General features: G+C 44.3%; 1 protein-coding gene across 1 annotated transcript in view; it reads left to right on the top strand.

Annotated features, from left to right (window-relative positions):
• The window catches only part of LOC126428177 (ubiquitin carboxyl-terminal hydrolase 29-like), a 415,671-nt gene that overhangs the window by 339,013 nt on the left and 51,713 nt on the right, over positions 1-24,945 (top strand). Inside the window, exon 8 of the mRNA XM_050090091.1 lies at positions 16,379-16,570. Coding sequence (XP_049946048.1) covers positions 16,379-16,570 — 192 coding nt within the window. The remainder of the gene's footprint in view (positions 1-16,378; positions 16,571-24,945) is intronic.

The following is a 24,945-nucleotide window of genomic DNA, read 5'->3' as shown; positions in this document are numbered from 1 at the left end:
GTTACAGCCATGCGGATAAGATGCCTGTCATCTCGACTGCTAGTGATACGAGGCCGTTGGGATCCAGCACAGTATTCCGTATTACCCTCCTGAACCCACCGAATCCCTGTTCTGCTAACAGTCATTGGATTTTGACCACGCGAGCAACAATGTCACGATACGATAAACTGCAATCGCGATAGGCTACAATCCGACCTTTATCAAAATCGGAAACATGATGGTACGCATTTCTCCTCCTTACACGAGGCATCACAACAACGTTTCACCAGGCATCGCTGGTCAACTGCTGTTTGTGTATGAGAAATCGGTTTGGAAACTTTCCTCATGTCAGCACGTTGTAGGTGTCGCCACCGGCGCCATCCTTGTGTGAATGGTCTGAAAAACTGATCATTTGCATATCACAGCATCTTCTTCCTGTCGGTTAAATTTCGCGTCTGTGGCATGTCATCTTCATGGTGTAGCAATTTTAATGGCCAGTAGTGTATACAGGTTGTTACAAAAAGGGACGGCCAAACTTTCAGGAAACATTCCTCACACACAAATAAAGAAAAGATGTTATGTGGACATGTGTCCGGAAACGCTTAATTTCCCTGTTGGAGCTCATTTTAGTTTCTTCCACCTACGCTCAATGGAGCACGTTATCATGATTTCATACGGGATACTCTACCTGTGCTGCTAGAACATGTGCCTTTACAAGTACAACACAACGTGTGGTTCATGCACGATGGAGCTCCTGCACATTTCAGTCGCCCCCAGGGGCTCAGCATTGATTTGCTGAGTACGGGCTTGGCGACCCCGGGGTCCTGAGCTGGGGACTGGTCAGCGCCGCCAGTCTCCTGTCACCGTAACCCCCGGACACGCTTCAGCGACCACCGCATGGCGCGGCAGTGGAATGTTGTGTGCTGCGGGGAATGGTAATCTTGGCTTGACCGCCTGGATTGCGAGGAAGGCCAACCTCTATAAAAAACCCTCAATCTTACGGTGTTCTCCGCGCCTATGAGATGCGTGGCTGTCGGGGTGGAACAGTCGCAAGCGGGCAACCTCTGGGGCACCTGCCGCACCCCAGTTGTATAAGGCTTACTCAGGCACGCGGGGCTCTGTCTGAGCAGACCTTTAGTTCCCTAGCTGCTCGTGGGACCACAATGGACCCTTCGATCTCTACATTTCCCCCTACCAGTGGATTGGGTGGGCCACTGGTAGGAAAACACACCCCATCGAAAAAGCGACTTCGTGCTGAGAGTCCTCCAGCTCCTGGTGTTGCTAGTGATTTATCAGACTGTCGTAACAGAACACATGCTGATAATCAGAATGTGTTTTTGATTATTAAACGGAAGGAGGGCAGCTCTGAGAGGGTTTCTCCCTTTTACATCCACAAGGGTCTTGTGGGTATTGCAGGAACACTGAAATCTGTGAAGCGACTGCGCAATGGGACTCTGTTAGTTGAGACTTCCAGTTCCCGTCAAGTCACTTCTCTTCGGAAAGCAACCTGTCTCGGAGAGTACGTTATCGAGACCGAGCTCCACTCCACTCTGAATTATAGTAAGGGTGTTGTGACATGTAGTGACTTGGTGGATATCTCAACAGACGAGTTAAAATCTGAGTGGGCTGACGAAGGTATTGTTGACGTGCAGCATATTATGAAATGAGTCGATGGGGACCTCGTCAAATCCGACTCGTTTATTCTCACGTTCAGTTGCCCGAGACTCCCAGAGCTTGTTAAAGCGGGGTTCTTACGTTTGCCAGTACAGCAGTATTTCCCCAACCCAATGTGCTGTGGTCAGCCTGCCCATGAAGGAGCCGATTGTTCATCGCCTGTGAAGTGTGTGAATTGCTCTGGGAGTCACCCTGTCTGGAGCCTGGTCTGTCCCATCTATCTCAGGGAACGGAAGATACAGGAGATCAAAACATCTAAGCGCATCCCCTATGGTGAGGCCAAGAAGCTCTTTAAGGCCATGCCACCTCCTGTGTTTACAACAACTTTCGCTTCCGCTCTGAAAACACCGGTACAAATGGCCACTGTTGCTACGCAAATGGAGGTTGCTAGTGTTAGCACTAATACCTGCGTTTGCCAGTGCACTTGTGCTGCTGCGGTTGTTTTGAAACCTGCGGCTCTCCCCGCAACATTGGACAAGGCCGTGGTTGCTGACATTGGGGTACTTCCTCCCTCTCCCCATATGGGGCCTTCTGCCCAGGCGAGTAATGCTCCACCTGCATTCTAAGCCCCCCAAGACAGAGACGCTGAAGGTGAAGGTTTTGCCACCTGAGGAGACTGGTCAGGGTCGGTCCGATGACGAGGCCATCGGTCTGTCTGACATCTCCTGTGGGTCGTCATCGGAGCTGATGGACATTGATGTCGACCGGGGGTGATCTTCTCGCGCCAGGAATAAATCTCCGGCCAGTGCGGGCTCTCCTCCAAAACACAGAGGCAGGGTGAAAGTTCAGCCACTCTGATCACTGGCTCCCATATTACAGTGGAACCTGAATGGGTTTAGGACGCATGTGGCCGAATTACAACTCCTTGTACGAGAGTGCCCTTTGTGCTTATGTCTCCAAGAGACACATTTTCGGGCCACTGATGCTCCTTCTTTACGGGGCTATACCGTATATCGGAAAGATGATCTGAGGGGGGAAAGGGCAAAGGGTGGTGTTGTGGTTTTTGTCCGTGAAATGCACCCCTCATCTGAGCTCCCTCTCGTTACAGACTTGCAAGCAGTTGCAGTTAACCTTCTTGTGTGTCGGAGGCTCACAGTCTGTTCAGTTTATTTACCGCCTCAGGATGCAATAGACTCTGAGGCTCTCACAGACCCTATTAGCCAACTCCCCCGCCCATTTCTTCTTCTGGGGGACTTCAATGCTCATAATGTCTTATGGGGCTCTTTGACTACTTGCCCCAGGGGTCGCATTCTGGAAAGCCTCATGACGTCCGAAGAACTGTGCATCCTCAACTCTGGTGCTCCCACTCATTTCTGTACTGCTTTCGGGTCGTCATCAGCTATTGACCTTTCCTTTTGCTCTCCAGCACTCGCGGATTCTGCTCTGTGGGAGGTTGCTGCTGACCTCCATTCTAGTGACCACTTCCCCCTTTGGATTCGCCTCATGGATGAGACGGTGGCATTACCAGTGCCGCCCTGGTGGCACCTCTACAGAGCTGACTGGACACTTTTCAGCCAACTGGCTGTTTTGGAACACCGTGCCAGCGTCCACGAATGGGTAGACCATGTTACGGCCGTGATCTCCCATGCTGCTGAATTGTCAATCCCCCGGTCATCCGGTCATCCCAAGAGGCGTCCTGTCCCTTGGTGGACCACTGAGTGCCTCTCAGCCATCCGAGCCTGCCATGCAGCTCTGCGCCGCTTCAAGTGCCGTCCCTCAGCTGACAATCTTGCGGCCTTTCGGGTGGCAAGGGCCAAAGCGTGGCGAGTGATTAAATAGAGCAAACGACGGTCATGGCAATCGTTTTTGAACTCCATCTCCGGCTCCACTAGTTCTACGAACGTATGGGAAGCCATCAGGAGGATTTCTGGGAAACTCGGCCAGCTACCTGTCACGGCATTGCTGCATCAGGGAAGTCTCCTCACGGCGCCAAGAGACACTGCCCAGACACTGGCCATGCATTTTGCGGAATCTACCGTCACTATTAACTGTGATCCAGATTTCTGCCGCTGCCGCACCGCCATCGAGAGGGGTCACTTGGACTTCCGGTCTCCAAATTCTGAACCCTACAACTGCCCCTTCACAATGTGGGAACTGGATTCGGTGCTGTCTGTGGCTCGTGATACTGCGCCTGGTCATGATCAAATCCGGTACAGCATGCTGCAGCACTTGTTACTGCCTTCCAAGGAAGTTCTCCTGAATTGTTTTAATATGATATGGTTATCCGGCATGTACCCTGACTTGTGGAGGGAGGCGATTTTGATTCCCCTCCTCAAACCGGGGAAGGACCGAACGCATCCCAGTAGTTATCGGAGTATTGCTTTGATGAGCTGTGTCGGGAAGACGTTGGAACGCATGGTCAACCGTCGCCTGGTTTGGCTGCTCGAGACCAGGCAGCTCCTTAGCCCCTCTCAGTGTGGCTTTCGGAGATGTCGTTCAACTATAGACAACTTGACCCTGCTTTAGGCGGCCATCCAGCAGGCCTTCCTATGCAACCAGCATTGTCTAGGTGTATTCTTTGATATTAATAAGGCGTATGACACTACTTGGCACCGCCTTATCCTCAATCACCTCCATCAGTGGGGCTTTCGTGGCCACCTCCCCATCTTCATTCGGTCCTCTCTTTCCCACCGCCTCTTTCGATATCGGGTTGGTACTGTGCTTTCTGATTTGTACGTGCAGGAGAATGGTGTTCCTCAGGGAAGCGTTTTGAGTGTCACCCTCTTTGCCGTCGCTATTAACAGTATCGCGTCCACTATCCGGAGTCCTGCCCAATGCTCCTTGTTTGTGGACGATTTTGCTGTTTTCTGTTCTTCCTCTAGTCTTGTCACTGCTAGTCGGCAGTTGCAGCTTACGATAAAGCGATTAGAGGCATGGACTGCGAAGACGGGTTTTACGTTTTCTGCAGACAAATGTGTGTGTGTTCATTTTAATCGTTCTCGACGTCTTTTTACCTACCCTGAATTGCATCTGAGGGACACCATTCTTCCTTTTAGAGACACTGTGAGGTTCCTGGGCCTCACTTTTGATTCCAAGTTGTCGTGGTTGCCGCACCTTAAAGACCTCAAGGTGCGGGCCCTGAAAGCACTGAATATTTTGAAGTGTCTGAGCCATCGGTCCTGGGGAGCAGATCGGACGCGTCTGCTGCAATTTTATAGGGCTTTCGTCCGGTCGCGTCTTGACTATGGTTGCACCGTGTATGGGTCAGCGAGACCTTCGTATCTGAAGATTCTTGATGCAGTACACCACGAGGGTATCAGGCTGGCCACTGGTACCTTCTGTACCAGTCCCATACCCAGCCTGTGTGCTGAGGCAGGGGAACCGCCGCTCGCCATCCGGCGGAAACTCCTCACGGTGCGACGCGTGTGTCAATTCCTTGCCCGTCCTACCTCCCCTGCGTACCCTACCATTGCCTGACCACCTGTGGAACGTCTCTTTTCCAGTCGTCCCAGGGCAAGGAGACCATTTGGGATTCGTGCCAAGCATTTGCTTGCGTCCCTTGGTGTGGAGCGTGTGGCCCCCCAACGACAAGGTGCTCCAGAGGCCCAGCATCCTTTTAGACTTGTCGCAGTACCGGAGGAGCTGTACTCCTGCGTTTGTTTTTACCTCCTTATTTTCCAATATTTTACACCAGCGTCCAGACCATGTCCCAGTATTTACGGATGGCTCTAAACAGGGGAACTCTGTTGGTTGTGCTGTTGTTTTCCCTGATCGAATCGTCAAGTTACAGCTTCCTGCGGCGTTTACCATCTTTGATGCTGAATTGTTAGCGATCTTGTGGGCGTTGGTGCAGATTAGATGTGTTCCCAGTCTTAAGTTCCTCATCTGTTCTGACTCTCTGAGTGCCCTTGAGACCATGAAACACTTGTACCCAGCGAATACGCTTGTTCAGAACATCCACGATGCCCTACTCCACCTGCAACGGCAGGGGAAGGAGGTTTGTTTCTGCTGGGTGCCGGGGCACGTGGGTATTAGGAGAAACGAACTGGCGGATGTGGCTGCCAAAGATGCATGTTCCTTCCCTCACTTTGTTGAATGTGCCATCCCCCTCCATGCTGTTACCTCCCTCCTGCGTTTTCGTGTTATGCATCAATGGGAAGAGGAGTGGCTGGCAGTTGGTGAAAATAAGCTGCGTCTGGCCAAGGCTACCACGCGGCCATGGCGTACGTCCTACCAGTCATGCAGGCGGGATGAGGTTCTCCTCACTCGCCTCCGCATCGGGCACAGTCCCTTAACGCATGGTTTTTTACTCCGGCGGGAGGACCCCCCAATCTGCAGTGCTTGTGGCGTCCAGATTACTGTCCGCCACAGTTTACTTGACTGTCTTTTATTCTCTGACCAGAGGGTGGTTGTTTCTTTGCCACCGGATTTGCCCTCTATTTTTCAAGACGACGCAACGACTGTGGTTAAGGTCTTACGGTTTTGTGTCCTGTCCAATTTGTTGCCTCGGATTTTAGGGAGAGGGTTTTAATATGCTGCTGGGTGACTGGCTCACCCGGGTTTTAGGTAAGAGGTCCGCCAGTCACGATTACCTCTTTGTTTCCCTTCGGTTTCTGTTCTCTTTTCCTTGTGTTTCCTTTCCTTTTTTAGTGCGTTTCTTCTCCTCTTGTTTTGCTTCTGTCTGTGAGGATGTGGAACTGTGTCAGGTCTGTGTCTTTTAGCCATTCTCCTTGTTTGCTGTCCGTCTCAGTCCCTTCCCTTCACTGCATCTGTTCCTGTTTTTATGCATTTGGGCGCTGATGACCATGCTGTTTAGCGCCCGTAAACCTCAAACACACACACACACACACACACACACACACACACACACACACACACACACACACACATTTCAGTCAAAGTGTTCGTACGCTTCTCAGCAAGAGATTCGGTGACTGATGGTTTGGTAGAGGTGGACCAATTCCATGGCCTCCACGCTCTCCTGACCTCAACCCTCTTGACTTTCATTTATGGGGGCATTTGAAAGCTCTTGTCTACGCAATCCCGGTACCAAATGTAGAGACTCTTCGTGCTCGTATTGTGGACGGCTGTGATAATACGCCATTCTGCAGGGCTGTATCAGCGCATCAGGGATTCCATGCGATGGAGGGTGGATGCATGTATCCTCGCTAACGGAGGACATTTTGAACATTTCCTGTAACAAAGCATTTGAAGTCATGCTGGTACGTTCTGTTGCTGTGTGTTTCCATTCCATGATTAATGTGATTTGAAGAGAAGTAATAAAATGAGCTCTAACATGGAAAGTAAGCGTTTCCGGACACGTGTCCACATAACAAATTTTCTTTCTTTGTGTGTGAGGAATGTTTCCTGAAAGTTTGGCCGTACCTTTTTGTAACACCCTGTATAGAGAAGAAGTGCGACCCTATCACACTTCCCTGAGGCACTCTTGATGATGTGCTTTTCTCTCTTCGACACGTGCTGCCAAGGAAAATGTACTGAATTTCATTACCTAAAAAGTTTTTGAGCCTCTCATATGTCTGGAAACCTATTCTGTATGCTGAGATGTTTGTCCACAGTCTGCAGTGGGATGCCATGTCAAATGCTTTGCGGAAAAATTAGGAATATGGAATCTGCCTGTTGCCCTCCATCCATGATTTGTAGGATATCATGTGAAAAGGGCGAGCTGAGTTTCACACAAGCGGTGCTTTCTAAATCTGTGCTGATTAGTGGGCAGAAGCCACTCCATCTCAAGGAAATTTGTTACATTCGAACTCTGAATGTGTTCAAGAATTCTGCAGTAAACCATTGTTAAAAGTACTGGAAAAATAAGTGCCTTCTTCAGCCATAGAGGAAATAGATATGCTGCTTCTTAAAGAGAAATAGAAAATGGAAAGAATGTGAAGAGAACACCTGAGCTGTACGACAGACGGAGCTGACCAGGATTAAGATTTCAGCGAATTTGCAAAAAACTGGAAGGACATTGGAATGCTGTGCAGAGGCTGAGAAGCAAGTCTGCAATGACTGGAGTGAATGAAATAAATTTTGTGCAGCTGTTGCTCCTAAACAACATGTTGGCTCCAGAGAAAATGCGAGTCCTTAGGAATAACTTAACTGAACTTTTTTGAACTTTCCACACAAACGTGTTCCATCCATACTTTGTGTCACTTCAGTGGCACTTTTGCTGCTGTGGGCATGTATACACGTCCTGCTACAACAGTCCCCTGTATTGTGGTTGTGTATACGTGCACCACTTTGGTTTTCCTACAGTGCTATGGATGTTTGAATGTGTCCTGAATTGCTGAACTCTCACTGCTGCAGACGAGTTACTTCCGTATCTCGGCGAATAAAAAGGTTTCAAGTATTTATGATACAACATTGTGCCTCATTGTGTGCTGGCATTTGCAAAAGCTCCGTTTCAATATCTTGAATTGTTTATGAGACGTGGCGATTGTTATGACCACATGGTTTGTGATGCGCAATGACCTGAAGGGCATGTTGTGTCTGACCAGTTTTCTGATATAAAACCTGATAACTTGAGAATGAAATGAGATATCTTTCTGCTCTCGGTTTTTAAAAAAGTTTCAACATCTTATCTACATTTTATTCACTTCAGTGTACTAACTAAAATCAACCAAACACAAAAGTTTACACAGTGCCTTTTTACCACTGTGAAATCTTTAAAACTTTTTGCAGTGTTTTACTTAATTTGGTGCAGCACAATAACTATGTCATATAATGAAAAGAAGTTCAGTCCTTTATCAAGCAAAGATATCGTAGTTTAAGATATGCAAAAATCAAATTTTTTCGCATAACAGTTTTCGTACAAATGGATGATAAGTATTTCATAGCAGCTGGCCTGTCTGCACAGACAGCTGAGTGTGTCATGCCCAGCTGTCCATTGGATATAAAACCCTATAACTCAAGAACGAAATGAGATACTGTTCTACTGTCAATTGTAAATAAAATTTCGATATAGGATGAGCTAAAATCGACCATATGCAAACTTTATGCAATGCCTTTTTACCTCTGCGAACTCTTTAGATTTTCATTCATGTTTTGCTTAATGTGATGCAGTGTAGTAAAGATGACAGATAATGAAAAGTAATTCCGCTCTTAAAAAGGTGAAAATATCAGACGGTATTATGAAAAGGATAGTTGCCACTCACCATATAGTGGAGATGCTGAGTTACAGGTAGGCACAACAAAAAGACTGTCACAAAATAAGCTTTCCACCACCAAGGCCTTTGTCAAAAACAAACACACACACACACACACACACACACACACACACACACACACACACACACACCCCCCTCACACGCACATGACATAGCGAGATCGCACAGTGGTTAGCACACTGGACTCGCATTCGGGAGGCCGACGGTTCAAACCTGTGTCCAGCCATCCTGATTTAGGTTTTCTTTGATTTCCCTAAATCGCTTCAGGCAAATGCCAGGGTTGATCCTTTTCAAAGGACACAGCAGCCATTCTTACCTAATTCTATGGGACCGATGACCTTGCTGTTTGGTCCCATCCCCCGAACCAACCAACCAACACACACATGATCGCGGTCTCTGGCAGCTGAAGTCAGACTGCCAGCCAGACTAGTCTGGCTTCAGCTGCCAGAGACTGCGAGTCCAATGTGTTAACCACTGTGCCATCTTGCTCGGTCATGTGTGTGTGAGTTGTGCGTGTGTGTGTGTGTGTGTGTGTGTGTGTGTGTGTGTGTGTGTGTGTGTGTGTCTGTTGTCTATTTTTGACAAAGGCCTTGTTGGCTGAAAGCTTATTCTGTGACAGTCTTTTTGTTGTGCCTATCTGCGACTCAGCATCTCAGCTTATGTGCTGAGTAGCAACTACCCTTTTCATAATATAGTTACATTCCATCCTGGATTTTCCATTGTTTGAAGCTATCAGACAGAGAGATGCACAAAAATCAGATTTTTTCACCTAATAGTTTTCAAAAAATCAGATGAGTATTTCATATCGGCTGGAACCCTATATCTCAGCATTTGGTGAGCAGTTCAGCCATAACAAAAGCCGCCCTCAGTGCAGTATGCAGAGAGTGTGTCTGTAGTAGCGAAAGGGCTAACCAGACTTATTGTAGAAGATCCATAGCATTCTGTTGCTCGGTTGTCATGTGATGTCAGGACAATAGCCATTATTTTCAGAGAGTTCTCTTTATCGATAAAGCTACCTTTAAAAATCGTGGAAATCTAAACGTAAGAGGTTTGCATTACTGGACTGCTGAAAACCCACGTTGAATGAGGCAGACTGACCATCAGAAGCAGTGGAATTTGAACTTTTATTGCAAGATTATTGGAGACTGCGTAATAGAACATTACTCCATTGAAGAAATGTTAAATTGTGGAAGTTATGCACAATTTTTTACCAAAGTGCTACCAACTCTTACTGAGGAAGCACAACTTGAAATATATCAAGGTGTATACACCCTGGGACAACTGGGAAGTCCAGGAAAAATATTGGAAAAACCCAGTAATTTTTTAGAATTATAGGAATTATTCATTCCTTTCATTCCCCGTTAAATTTTTGTAATTTTGGCTGTTAAGAATTGATACTCTAACAAAGAATTTTACTTTAGCCCACTACACAGAGTAACACTGCAGCAATAAAACACAAAGAGAGAATAATACCAAAAAAAATTTCAGTTGTGAAGAAAATGCGCCATTTACAACATCAAAACACAGTGCACACACACGTGTCCGCTGACAGCAAAATGTGACAAGAACTTTAGCATAACACTATGCAATACTATGTAACAGCAGGCTGCTTTCGATGAGTATGTCGTCACAACTGTTTACATTTGCAGCAGGTCGCAGAAAAATATCGCGAATGACGATTGGAGAACCCTTACCTTCAAAGTAAATTTCGTTTTATGCAAGATGAATTATGTTACATGTGGTAGTTAGTGTTGAATTTATTAAATCGTGGAGCATTTGATTCTTATTCAAAACTCAACACTTTGAAGTCCAGCCACTTAGAAAAATTTATATGTCTTAAAAGGTAACACATGCTAAAAATGACCAATATTATACATGAAAGCTTAGCTTTTGTTGTAACTATACTGTATGTAAATTAATTTAAACAATTAACTTTTGCTATTTGTGTGTTCACACTACTTCACAGTCACATTGCTATTGGCTGACTACATCACGTCTTATGCTCTGAATATCTGCTGTCATTGGTTGGTGAGACCACGTGTCATGACCTGTGATTGACTGACAAAAGCACACCGCACAGCACAACCTCGATTTAAGTGCTTCGGAAACTAATGTGCCGTAGCTGATGAAATTCATATTTATACTTTTGTAATAAAAAAAAATATGCAGTGTACATGTCGCCGCATGTCAAAGATCTTTTCAAATTTATTTATTTATTTATTTATTTTGCTGGGTATCGTTTCCTAAAATGCAGGAAGTTCAACACCAGTGTATAAAACTTTTACCATTCAAAGGGTTGATAAGTTTTACAGCTTTGAGGGAAAGGATATTGTCACATAACATGGAAAAAATGTACTTTCACCTGCGGTACAGTGTATTTTCATTCATAGTATAGTGTATTTTCACCCAGAAGTAAGTAAATTGGTAACCAAGAAATCTGGGAAAAATCCAGGAATTATTTTTTTGCTGTCCATATATACACCCTGTTTGTAGATGTATGTGTTACCAGCATATAGGGTGCTCAGTGGAGATCAGACGTGACATGATTACGAGTCCATTGTTGGGGGTTGCATACATTAGAAATTGAGGCACTGCAGTTTTGTCATTTCCCACTGTAGCCCCCACGAGTAACGAGTTTGAGAATGGTGTCACTGCTGTCGCTTTGTACCCATTGACTCATTCTCTCTTACTAAAGTGCACAGGATTTTAAAGCTGTAATGTAGCATGAGAGTCAAATGCACAATCTTGCTGTTGTACTGTAACACTGGTAGAGGAAAAAAAGACCGACTCTCCGGATTAGATGGCCTTTAATGATGCTGTGTTTTGTGAGAGTGTGGAGGTTGTAAGATGAAAGTTAAGTGTGCGATGTACACTCCTGGAAATTGAAATAAGAACACCGTGAATTCATTGTCCCAGGAAGGGGAAACTTTATTGACACATTCCTGGGGTCAGATACATCACATGATCACACTGACAGAACCACAGGCACATAGACACAGGCAACAGAGCATGCACAATGTCGGCACTAGTACAGTGTATATCCACCTTTCGCAGCAATGCAGGCTGCTATTCTCCCATGGAGACGATCGTAGAGATGCTGGATGTAGTCCTGTGGAACGGCTTGCCATGCCATTTCCACCTGGCGCCTCAGTTAGACCAGCGTTCGTGCTGGGCGTGCAGACCGCGTGAGACGATGCTTCATCCAGTCCCAAACATGCTCAATGGGGGACAGATCCGGAGATCTTGCTGGCCAGGGTAGTTGACTTACACCTTCTAGAGCACGTTGGGTGGCACGGGATACATGCGGACGTGCAGTGTCCTGTTGGAACAGCAAGTTCCCTTGCCGGTCTAGGAATGGTAGAACGATGGGTTCGATGACGGTTTGGATGTACCGTGCACTATTCAGTGTCCACTCAACGATCACCAGTGGTGTACGGCCAGTGTAGGAGATCGCTCCCCACACCATGATGCCGGGTGTTGGCCCTGTGTGCCTCGGTCGTATGCAGTCCTGATTGTGGCGCTCACCTGCATGGCGCCAAACACGCATACGACCATCATTGGCACCAAGGCAGAAGCGACTCTCATCGCTGAAGACGACACGTCTCCATTCGTCCCTCCATTCACGCCTGTCGCGACACCACTGGAGGCGGGCTGCACGATGTTGGGGCGTGAGCGGAAGACGGCCTAACGGTGTGCGGGACCGTAGCCCAGCTTCATGGAGACGGTTGCGAATGGTCCTCGCCGATACCCCAGGAGCAACAGTGTCCCTAATTTGCTGGGAAGTGGCGGTGCGGTCCCCTACGGCACTGCGTAGGATCCTACGGTCTTGGCGTGCATCCGTGCTCGCTGCGGTCCGGTCCCAGGTTGACGGGCACGTGCACCTTCCGCCGACCACTGGCGACAACATCGATGTACTGTGGAGACCTCACGCCCCACGTGTTGAGCAATTCGGCGGTACGTCCACCCGGCCTCCCGCATGCCCACTATACGCCCTCGTTCAAAGTCCGTCAACTGCACATACGGTTCACGTCCACGCTGTCGCGGCATGCTACCAGTGTTAAAGACTGCGATGGACCTCCGTATGCCACGGCAAACTGGCTGACACTGACGGCGGCAGTGCACAAATGCTGCGCAGCTAGCGCCATTCGACGGCCAACACGGCGGTTCCTGGTGTGTCCGCTGTGCCGTGCGTGTGATCATTGCTTGTACAGCCCTCTCGCAGTGTCCGGAGCAAGTATGGTGGGTCTGACACACCGGTGTCAATGTGTTCTTTTTTCCATTGCCAGGAGTGTATATACAACTGTAAATTTGCTCCACAACAGTAAGAGTGATGTTTTGAGAAAATTTGATGCTGTAGTCAACACTTCAGACTGAAAACATACAAAGATTGCTCAGTGCAAACAAATTATAAGTTTTTAGCATTTTCAGTTTTTTTACTAGAAAACAAAACAGTATTCACCACTAACGTACAGGTCAGTTTATTGGTATATGCAAGGTCCATTCGATAAATATCTGGAAAAGTCATATAAAAGATACAAAACTTCAATGAAGTTGAAGGGTCTTGGTTATTTTTTGGTGATATCCTGGAACTATTAAGAGGTGGGGCTTGTAATGTATCGTGCATTTGTAACGATCATTTTCTGTGCATTTTATCATCACTGTAGATTATAAATTTTACCTTCTTGCACTTGGAAGTAGTTGCAGAAATACTGTGGTCCAGGTATCTTGCTTCAGATGCCTTTCCCTCCATTGCGATGTCCATGTCAGTCTGCAGAGTTATTTGAAATACCGGCTATTGCTCGCTGAATGATTTTGGACTCTGCGTCTTTGCTATACATGTGTTCACTTTACATTACAAACAAATACATTGCATTTGTACAGTTGGCTATACTTCAATTTACAAAACATTTACTTCGTACAACTTCTCTCATATATTCTGGATGTCAACCAATGACTGACTTATTTTCTTAGAGATGTCAACAACAAAGTTTCCAACTCTGTGGGGTCTGTGGATCAGAATGTATCTCCTAGGTAGGATGTAACGGGCACACGCTAATCGCTTGCTGCAGCAAGTGCCACAACGCGGACAAACGGTGGGAGGTGAGCAGAGCTCGGACACGGGACACTCGCAGCTGTCCTGCCACGTGAACTGTGCTCAGGCTTTGGACTCAAAGTGTTAAATGTGCCATTGGAACATATAAGGTGGAGCAGAAGGAATGTATGTTTTTTAAACTGCTAGCACTTGGTGACAAATGGGGGTACTGATCTGAAGCACTGTTAGTGAACAGCCCAGACAGTGCCATTTCAGTTCCTATGGACCATCAGAGGGTAGAGCATTGTTTGTATACACGGTCAGGGAAGGGGGAAGAAGGTTGCTGCATTTGGTTTATTATAACAATGTACGGGAGGTCAAACAGTCAGGACTTGTAAGACAGAATAGGAAATTAGGTAAAATAAGCAAATATATTTCAGTGTACAGTATACAAGGGGCGCGCCTAGGGTCGGAAGCTACCAGGTTTAGGCCAGTCCAGGATGTTGGACTACTAATTGAAATGAGCAACAGAAGGGGAGGTGTTTCACGTTAATTGATGTCGGTGGCTGGTCACGGGGTGCAGAGACAGAGGCTCTGCTTCCCAATCAGATGTCTGTTCTGCTGAATGTCTTGTTCACAAGAGTGTGAAGCAACTGCGTTCTCCACTGCAGAATCTTCCAGCATTCACACACATGACCTGTATCCCACATACGCTATTGGCTAAAACTGATGGCGTGAATTTGCTAGCAGTTTCAGTGTAGGGCTCATGGCATCTCTTCAGCAGTTTTAACTGGACAGAACAGCCTCAGCTCTGACAGACAGACAACTTGTGTCACGTAGGCACAGCAGAAGTTGTTCAGGGAGGAAACGTGTAAAGATTTGACTGGGCCTTTAAAATAAATTTTTTAAACCATTTCCCTAAAATACTTTTTGACTGGCTGCCACCCCGCACATTTGTTCGTGACTGAGCTGTTCTTTAGGAACAATGATTATGTGGTCACGGTTGAATGTCTTTTCCACGAATAGTTTGAGGTTGGACGTTAAGATGCAATCCCAGATCAAAACACTATACTCCGATCAGTTGCAGTGTTTAGAAGTGCTGTATCTGTGATGCAATTGAAACTCTGAAAAATGTAGACAGAGTGAGAACAGCAGTTCTTGCTAGTCTGAAATTATCCACTAGATGAAAGGCTGTATTGCTGGCATGTCACTTCTTATGCTTCATCAGGTCTCACATGATCATCTCCAATTTCACCCATACAAAATAATGATTGTCCAGCAGTTAAGTGAAACAGATTTTGTGCAGCACAGAGAATTTTGTGGTGTAATGGATGTTATTTTTTTTCAGAAGATGCAGATGTCCCAGTATTTGAGTGATGAAACCAATTTTCATCTAGTTGGTTATATTAATGTACAGAACTGCCTGTAATGGGCATCAAACCCACATGAACTACACCAAAAGTCTCTCCACAGCTCAAAAGTAAGACTGTGGTGCAATATCTCCAAGATAGGGATTGTTGGACCTTACCATTTTAAAGAGCTGTTAACCACAGATACTGTGCCATCAGTGTGTTACATCAAAATGTGTAACAACTTTCTTCATCCAGAACTTCAAAGGCATTGAGTGAACATGAGAGAAAAGTGGTTCCAACAGAATAGTGCTACAACTCATACGGCAAGAGCATCCGTATAAGTAGTTCGGCAGATGTTCCCAGGACATTTCATTTCATTATTTGGTGAAATGCATTGGTCCCCACACTCACCGGTCTATCGATCTGTGACTTCTCTTTTTGGGCCTACTTGAAATCACGAGTGTACGTGAACGGGTGCTGCACAATTAATGACCTCAAGATTTCATTAGACAGGAAATTGAAGCTGGGTTGAAAGAAATGTTGGCCAGAGCCATGCATAACTTTTGGGAGAGGATCTAAATTTGTTTCCAGCAAGGGCGTAATCTGAGTGACATTATTTTCTGAACCTAATTAAGGTATCTAGATTTCAAAAATGCATAAAAGTACTATTACTGAATGAAATATTTTTTAAATAAAACAAGGTTTCAGTTATTCACTTGCGAAAACGTGTTTCCTCTGCTCCACACTCTTTAGAAGGCATGTATGTGGTACTGAATCAAGAGCTTTAAAAATATCCAGAAGCACCGAATCACCAGTTTCCTCTCCATGTGGCTGAGGATATTATTTGTTAAGATTGAGAGTCAAGTTTTGTATGATCGGTGTTTCTAGAACGTGTGCTGATTTTTAGTGAGGAGTGTATTTTGTACCTGGTAGGTCATTTGTGGAAGTTGAGTGGTGGTTCAATACATATTGCTAGTGCTTGAGTTTTCTTCTCTGTGACACTGTGTAATTCGGGATAGGTGTGTGTGTGTGTGTGTGTGTGTGTGAGAGAGAGAGAGAGAGAGAGAGAGAGAGAGAGAGAGAGAGAGAGAGAGACCCTCCAAACATAGTTACACTGTAAGAAGCCAAAGCAATGGTCAAATTGCAACATTGGCTTAAGCCACAAATAAACCTATTTATTTAATTAAAGCAAAATGACTTTATGCATTTTTATTTGTTTGCAGTTGTCTGAATTATGATGTAAAAATCAGCTCTTTCCTGATTTTAATGCTCGATATCTCTGTTGGGACTTCAAAAATACGGTCCATTATTGAAGCGTTAGATGCGTATGCTTCCACCAAAACGATCAAGAGGACTTGCTCACATTGTGGAGAAGATAAATCACTTGTGAAGACAGCATTTAAATCAGTTCCAAGGTAACTAACAGATTCTAGTTTTTTATTTTTAAGATATTCTTGAAGTTTAATTAAAAGAATAAGAAATTATGTCTGTTGCACATTTCATGTCATATTGAGTACTATATTTACTAACTGATACTTCTATTCTTATAGTTGTCGAATGAATGAGTGAATGAATCAGTTGTGATCTAAAGAACACTAGTTTGCCATGCATTCTCTGCAATGATTGCCAAACTACTCACAAATATCTGGATTTTGTGTCTAAATGTTCAGTTTCCAGGAGACAATGTAATGACTACCAAAGTTACATTTGTAAAGAGACGTGAGAACTTAAACAGTTTTCAGGAAGGCACCTAATCCTTGTATCTATACTTTGTCTGGAACCTTGACGAGGGTTGTAGACTGACGTGTTAATGTAGTTTACTTGTATTCCATCCTGAATAAGTTGATATATGGACTTCAAGAGATGAATTATTGGATTGGTGCATAAGTTTGTAACATTTTTCTGTAAGTTTATTAAACACAACAGATACACATAACAGACACTTTAGTCATCAATAATATATTCTCTGTCACTATTTACAACAGTCTGCCAATTCTGAGGTAACTATTTGATTCTGCAACTCTAGAAAGCTCGTGGTTTTGAGGTGAAGAACTCATCAAGCCATGTTTGGAGCACATTTTCATACGGATAGAAAGTTCATTGAAGGGCGTTTGAGAAGAGTGTGGAAAAGATGGAAATCTTAGGGCACAAAGTCAGATGAATAAGGTGGGTGCAGAATGGCTTCCCAACCTAACTCCCCTTAGTATTTTTTGTCAGACTAGCAAAATGCGGGTAGGCATTATCATGGAGTCGTCTTGTTGACAGTAAAGGTTAGCAGTGATGCTTAAACCTCAGGGAAGCAGTTCGTAGTACACTACACCGTCGCTGTTCCATCAGATTCAAAACATTATTTCGTGGATGCATGCAGGTTTTTGTAGGGGGTTGCTGCCTTGTTTCGACTCAATCATCCCTTTCTTTTCCTTATGTTAGCATAAAAATTGGAACGGTGACCAGTAATGATGTTGTTGTTGTTGTTGTGGTGGTGGTCTTCAGTCCTGAGACTGGTTTGATGCAGCTCTCCATGCTACTCTATCCTGTGCAAGCTGCTTCATCTCTCAATACCTACTGCAACCTACATCCTTCTGAATCTGTTTAGTGTATTCATCTCTTCATCTCCCTCTACGATTTTTAGCCTCCACACTGCCCTCCAATACTAAATTGGTGATCCGTTGATGCCTCAGAACATGTCCTACCAACCGATCCCTTCTTCTAGTCAAGTTGTGCCACAAACTCCTCTTCTCCCCAATCCTATTCTATACCTCCTCATTAGTTATGTGATCTACCCATCTAATCTTCAGCATTCTTCTGTAGCACCACATTTCGAAAGCTTCTATTCTCTTCTTGTATAAACTGTTTATCGTCCATGTTTCACTTCCATACATGGCTACACTCCATACAAATGCTTTCAGAAATGACTTCCTGACACTTAAATCTATACTCAATGTTAACAAATTTCTCTTCTTCAGAAACACTTTCGTTGCCATTGCCAGTCTACATTTTATGTCCTCTCTACTTCAACCATCGTGAGTTATTTTGCTCTCCAAATAGCAAAACTCATTTACTACTTTAAGCGTCTCATTTCCTAATCTAATTCCCGCAACATCACCCGATTTAATTCGACTACATTCCATTATCCTCATTTTGCTTTTGTTGATGTTCATCTTATATCCACCTCTCAAGACACTGTCCATTCCATTCAGCTGCTCTTGCAAGTCCTTTGCTGTCTCTGATAGAATTACAATGTCATCAGCGAGCCTCAAAGTTTTTATTTCTTCATGGATTTTAATACCTGCTCCAAATTTTTCTTTTGTTTCCTTTACTGCTTGGTCAATATACAGATCGAATAACATCAGGGAAAGGCCACAACCCTGTTTCACTCCCTTCCCAATCGCTGCTTTCCTTTCATGCCCCTCGACTCTTATAACTGCCATCTGGTTTCTGAACAAATTGTAAATAGCCTTTCGCTCCCTGTATTTTACACCTGTCACCTTTAGAATTTGAAAGAGAGTATTCCAGTCAACATTGTGACCAGTAATGATACACTATAGAAATGGTCCGTGTTGTTCAAGACCCAATTGATGATGAGCAACTGGAGATGCAAATATGGCCAACCACAGATTTTTTTGGGATTTTGGCTTAGAGCATGTGGTACGGTACACCCGATTTTTTAACCTTCCTCATTGCGTGTAATTGTCACGCAATGATGGAAAGATCAAAGTTCATTGGTTTTGCCAATTCTCGAGTACAGTGACTTGGATCATTATCGACTGATGCGTTTAAATCATCTTGATCAGATCCCTGAAGGTCTTCCTGAACTAATGTCAAAACGATCCTCCTCAAAATGAGAAAACAATTTTCTTGTTGTGCTCTGTCCATTGGCATTATCCCCATACATGGCGCATACGTTTCTGGCTGCCTCCACTGCTGTCCCCCCTCTATTGCACTCAAACAGAAGAATATATCGAAAATTTTCTGATTTCTCCTCTTGGCACTCCATTTTCTAGCATCCACAGTTCCTCTCGCTATCTCCACATGACAAAATGGTTATATATAAACTCAAATAGCAACAGTGAACTACAAATAAAACACAACAGTTGGTAAATAAACCCATAGCAACTGGATTATTAGCAAGCAAAACAAAAACACTACAAACTTGTGCACCAACAAATCATTATGATTTTGACGTATATGCGCAATACATCCTACGTTCCCGTAACCCTCCTGTCCTCAACCTTCGTTAGTCACTGTCCTCACCCATCCAGCCCCCTCCCTGTTCCCATTCCAGCACTACACAGCCGTCATTTCACCGCCGCACCCAGTCTTTTAATTTCTTTTTTTTCTCTCCTTTCCGCTACTTACCCCCTCCCTCCTCCGCACCTTCTCTCCTGCTCTCTGTCTAAACTGCAACACTTGACTGTCCGCCACTCCCACCATACTATCCCTCCCTCTCCCCGCCCCAGCCTCCTCTTTACCCCCACCCAGACACCACTCCCATTATGCACTGGTGGTGCTGTTCGCAGTAAGGTCTCAGCTCTCTGAGACTGCAGATTTGTGTGCAAGTTGCGTTTGTGTGTGTGTGTGTGTGTGTGTGTGTGTGTGTGTGTGTGTGTGTGTGTGTGTGTATGCACTGCTGACAAAGGCCTTAATGGCCGAAAGCTTCAATTGTGTGAATCTTTTTATTGTGACTGTCGCGACTCAGCGTTTCTGCTATATGGTGAGTACCGACTTTCCTTCTCTGGTATTGTGACGTGTATGTGTTAAGTCAGAAACTTATGTGCCATGTCTGAGGAGGTATTGAATAGAATAGGGGAGAAGAGGAGTTTGTGGCACAACTTGACTAGAAGAAGGGACCGGTTGGTAGGACATGTTCTGAGGCATCAAGGTATCACAAATTTAGCATTGGAGGGCAGCGTGGAGGGTAAAAATCATAGGGGGAGACCAAGAGATGAATACACTAAGCAGATTCAGAAGGATGTAGGTTGCAGTAGGTACTGGGAGATGAAGAAGCTTGTACAGGATAGAGTAGCATGGAGAGCTGCATCAAACCAGTCTCAGGACTGAAGACCACAACAACAACAACATGGGGATAATGCCACTGCATAGAGCACGGCAAGAAAATGGTTTTCTCATTTTAAGGAGGATCGTTTTGACATTATTTCAGGAAGACCTTCAGGGATCTGATGAAGCTGATTTAAACGCATCAGTCGATAATGATCCAAGTCAATGTACTCGAGAATTGGCAAAAGTGATGGAGTGTGATCTTTCCATCATTGCATGACATTTACACGCAATGAGGAAGGTTCAAAAATCGAGTGTACCGTACCACATGCTCTATTCCAAAATCACAAAAAAATCTGTGGTTGGCCACAAGTGCATCTCCGGTTGCTCATCCTCAGTTGTTTCGTGAACAACACAGACCATTTCTATAGTGTATCATTACTGCTCACAGTTCCAATCTTTATGCTAACACAAAGAAAAGAGGGAAATGGTCGAGTCGAAACAAAGCAGCAACTCCCCTACAAAAACCTGAATGCATCAACGAAAGATAATGTTTTGAATCTGACGGAACAGCGATGGTGTAATGTACTGTGAACTGCTCCCCCGAGGTGTAAGTGTTGTGTTGGCAGAAGAGCCGACACCGTGTTACGAATGGAGGCCGAAATGCACGTGTTTTAGCTCACACAGGCTGGCGTGAAGAGGGAAGAACTATACTGACGTGAGGTCTGGAACATGACAATGAATGAGAATTCAGAAAGTGGACGTAATTAGTTTGACAAATAACTTTAATCCATTAATGATGAACGTCGCTCTTGACGGTACATGATTCACAATATTATCTGTTCAGAATACATTCTTGAAGTAACAGAATATGGCGCCTTGCTAGGTCGTAGCAAATGACATAGCTGAAGGCTATGCTAACTATCGCCTCGGCAAATGAGAGCGTATTTTGTCAGTGAACCATCGCTAGCAAAGTTGGCTGTACAACCGGGGCGAGTGCTAGGGAGTCTCTCTAGACTAGACCTGCCGTGTGGCGGCACTCGGTCTGCAGTCACTGATAGTGACGACATGCAGGTCCGACGTATACTAACGGACCGCGGCCGATTTAAAGGCGACCACCTAGCAAGTGTGGTGTCTAGCAGTGACACCACAGTGAGCATCACTGCTAACCTTTACTATCAACAACTGAGGCCATTCTGCACCACTGTATTCATCTGACTTTGTGATTTCCAACTTTTCCACACTCTTCTCAAACACCCTTCAAAGAATTTCCTGTCCATATGAAAATGTGCTCCAAACATGGCTCGAGAAGCTCTTCATCTCAAAACCATGAGATTTCTAGAGTTGCAGAATCAAAAAGTTACCCCAGCATTGGCAGACCATTGTAAATAGTGAAGGAGATTATATTATTGATGACTAAAGCCTCTGTTGTGTTTAATAAACTTACCGAAAAACACTACAAACTTATGTACCAATCCAATAATTCATCTTTGAAGTGCATACGTGAAGTTCTTCAGGAATGAATATGAATAAACTACATTAACATGTCAGTCTCCAACTCTTCTCAAATGTGATTACTAGGTTCCAGAAAAAAAAGAAACACTGTCTTAATGAACTTGTTGTGCAGTCCTCAGTGGCCTAAGGAATGTTGAGCAACTACTGTGTCACCCATTGCATTGCAGCGTTGTGTGGGTACAGTACGGAGGAACACATGGTCGGTGCACTTCTCTAGTGGCCATTTTGTGAACTTTTTAGATCGTGAAAATGCTACTTCGCATTTGAGTAACTTCTCAGTTGGCATCATGAGGCTGAGTGCACCTCATTCCAGTCCTCTCACTGATGAAAAATCCTCAGCAGAACTGTGAATCGAACCTGGGTCCACCTGTGGTGATTATCTACACTGACTATTAGGTTATGGAGTCAGTCTCTTAATGGTCATATGAAACAGATAAAGATATGCATTTCATCCATGAATACATCAGATGTGAAATACCAAATACAATACAAATACTGAGTGCCAGGTATAAAGAAAAACTGCAGTATGCTTGTGGGGAGCTGAAAATTCTAGTCATAATGAATCTGAAGAATTACTATCCAATCTTCCAGTGAGCTGTCAAACAATGCTACATTGCAAATAAAATTGGGAAGCTACTATTAAGTGAATACCATACAAGGGATTCTCATACAAGGTTATTATAAACTATTGAAGCCGTTTCACAGCTGTGCTGTTGCTGTGTTATTTGACCCACACATAAAAATCACACGAGGTTACGTCAGCATAGTGTGGAGGCCATAACATGAATTGCTGGTCATCAACCACACCATAACCCAGCCATCAGTTTCTCAATTTGCTGTTTAAGAATTCACAACATCATGATGGAAGTGGGGTGGGCACCATCCTGGTGATAGACGAAGTCAACACTGTCAGTCTCCAGTTGTGGCATAAGCCAATTTTCCAGTGTGTCCAGATACATGTATCCTGTAACAATCTTTGCGTAGAAGAAAAAGAGACCATAAAAAAGAATCTCGAATCTCGAACATACCGTTGGAAGTCAATTTCTTCCCAAACTCGCTCTAGCATTACAAGTGTAACTTGTTCAGTGGCAGTATAAATTCTTGCTCTAAGTTCAGGTAGAGCAGCCAGCACAGGAGGTACAAACACGATATCCTTGATCCATAAAAAAAAAAAAAAAAAATCAAGTGGTGTCAGTCTGGGAAATGTGGGGGCCATGCAGTTGGCATATCATGGCCAATCAGTTGACCTGGAAAGCGGTCACTGAGAAAACCCTGGATGTCAGACAGGCAGTGGGATGGTGCACCATATTGCATGAAGTAAACATTTCGTTTTTGGTCATCCTCATCACTCTGTGGTGTCAAAAATTGTTGTGACGTATCCAGGCACACTATCCCGTTGATGGTTCTCTCTCAGAAAAAAAGGGACTGTTCACTTTGTTCTTGGTCAATGCACAAAAAATGTTCAGTTTAGGGCTTTCATGAACATGTTGCAATGTTTGGTGTGGACTTTCAGTGCCCCAAATTCTACAGCTATGTGTGTAAACCTTGCAACTTAAGTGAAAAGTCAACTAGTCAGAAAAGATGATTTTATCCAAGAAATGTTCATTCTCATGTAATCGATTTAACATATCTGCACAGAAGTTCTTGCAGGCAGTTTTATCACTGTCTTTTATTACTTGTACGATCATCAGCCTGTACAGTTTCAAATGCAAATGGTTTTTCAACACACGCCAAACAGTCATACGTGGTATGCAAATTACACTGAACTGTTGTCGCCGACTTTGATTCTTCAAAGCGAAACACAACTAGCACGCTCGGGTCCAGTGAAGGCAGCCATCTTAAATGCAACTGCTGCTGGTGACCTTTACAGTGCGATTCGGCACTAGTGAGTTATGCAAGATAAAACTTGATGTGTTTCCCTACAAATTGATACTACAGTCACCTATGTAGGTACTTTGAATTAATTTATATGCATTTTCAAAGTTGTGAAGTCCTTTTTGTATAAAGCTAATACAGGATTTTCCCATTAATCAGACGGTTTCTGTTTTCGAAATTCTTGCCAACAAAATAGCGGAAAATCTCTTGCCTGCCACATGTAAATGAACAACTGTCAGACTACTTAACCATATTTAATAAATAATATATGAATGTGATAACGTCTTCAGTTATTTACATTAAAAATGTTGGACTGTTGTCCAGTATATCTTTTTCTTTACGATTATTCAATACACTAGCGTACATTACATTTTGTGTCTTTTTGGATCAACATAACACTCTGTGTTGTACATACAATAATATATCCCTATGTAAGTCTGTTTACTATAAGTTCATTTTGACCAGGTAATTAATAAAACAAATAAAACAGATAGAATCAAACAGTGGAAAATACAGGATGAAATAACAACAATATTATGAAAAGGATAGATTGCTACTCACTATATAGAGGACATAGTCGCAAACAGCCACAATAAAAAGACTGCTATACATATGAGCTTTCAGTCAAAGAGGGTTCTTCTAAAGTAGAAAACACACACACACCTTCACATAAGCGCAAGTCACACACACGACCACATCTCTAGCCCCTGAGACCGTACTGTGTACAGCAACTGTGCCTGAAGAGAGAAGCAACCTGTAGGTAATTGGGAGGCTGAGGCATGGAGGTGGAAGAATAACAGGGTAGGAGTTGGGACCAGTAAAGTGCTGCTTGTGAGATAATACAGGGACGAGGTGGGGAGAGGGTAGGCAGCTAGGTGCAGCCAGAAGGTTAGGCAGAGGCTGGGAGAGAGCAGGGAGAGCTGGAAAGGAGAGAAATAGGGAAGCGGAAAAAGGAGACTGTGGGTGTATTCTTGGAATAGGAGGCTGTGTGGTGCTGGAGTGTCTAACAACCCTACCACAACAAAGGTCAAAATTTAACGATTGTGGCGTTGCTCACACTGCCAAATACTGCATTTTCGGGCAACAACAAAGTTATTATGTGGCAGGTGTCATTAGAGCACAGTTAATAAAGTCATTTCATGTAATAATGAATAAACTAGGCACTCATCTTTTCGTGTTTCCCACGCTGGTCTCATTGTAAAATTATGGCTCAATCATCGAAAATCTAGGTGGTGGTGATTCCAAGCTCAGATGCAAAGAGGCCTAGGTTTTATTCTGCTATATTCAAAAGTTTTGTAGATGCGCTTCACAAACCATTCTTGAAGATTAAACCTTTCAAAGTTAGCACAATGGAAATGTAAAAAAATAATCAGCACTCCGAATTTAAGTTACACTTTTTTTT

The sequence above is a fragment of the Schistocerca serialis genome, chromosome 12, assembly GCF_023864345.2.
Source record: "Schistocerca serialis cubense isolate TAMUIC-IGC-003099 chromosome 12, iqSchSeri2.2, whole genome shotgun sequence".
Lineage (NCBI taxonomy): Eukaryota > Metazoa > Arthropoda > Insecta > Orthoptera > Acrididae > Schistocerca > Schistocerca serialis.
The sequence above is the reverse complement of the archived record's forward strand: the minus strand, read 5'-3'. Positions and strand labels throughout refer to the sequence as shown.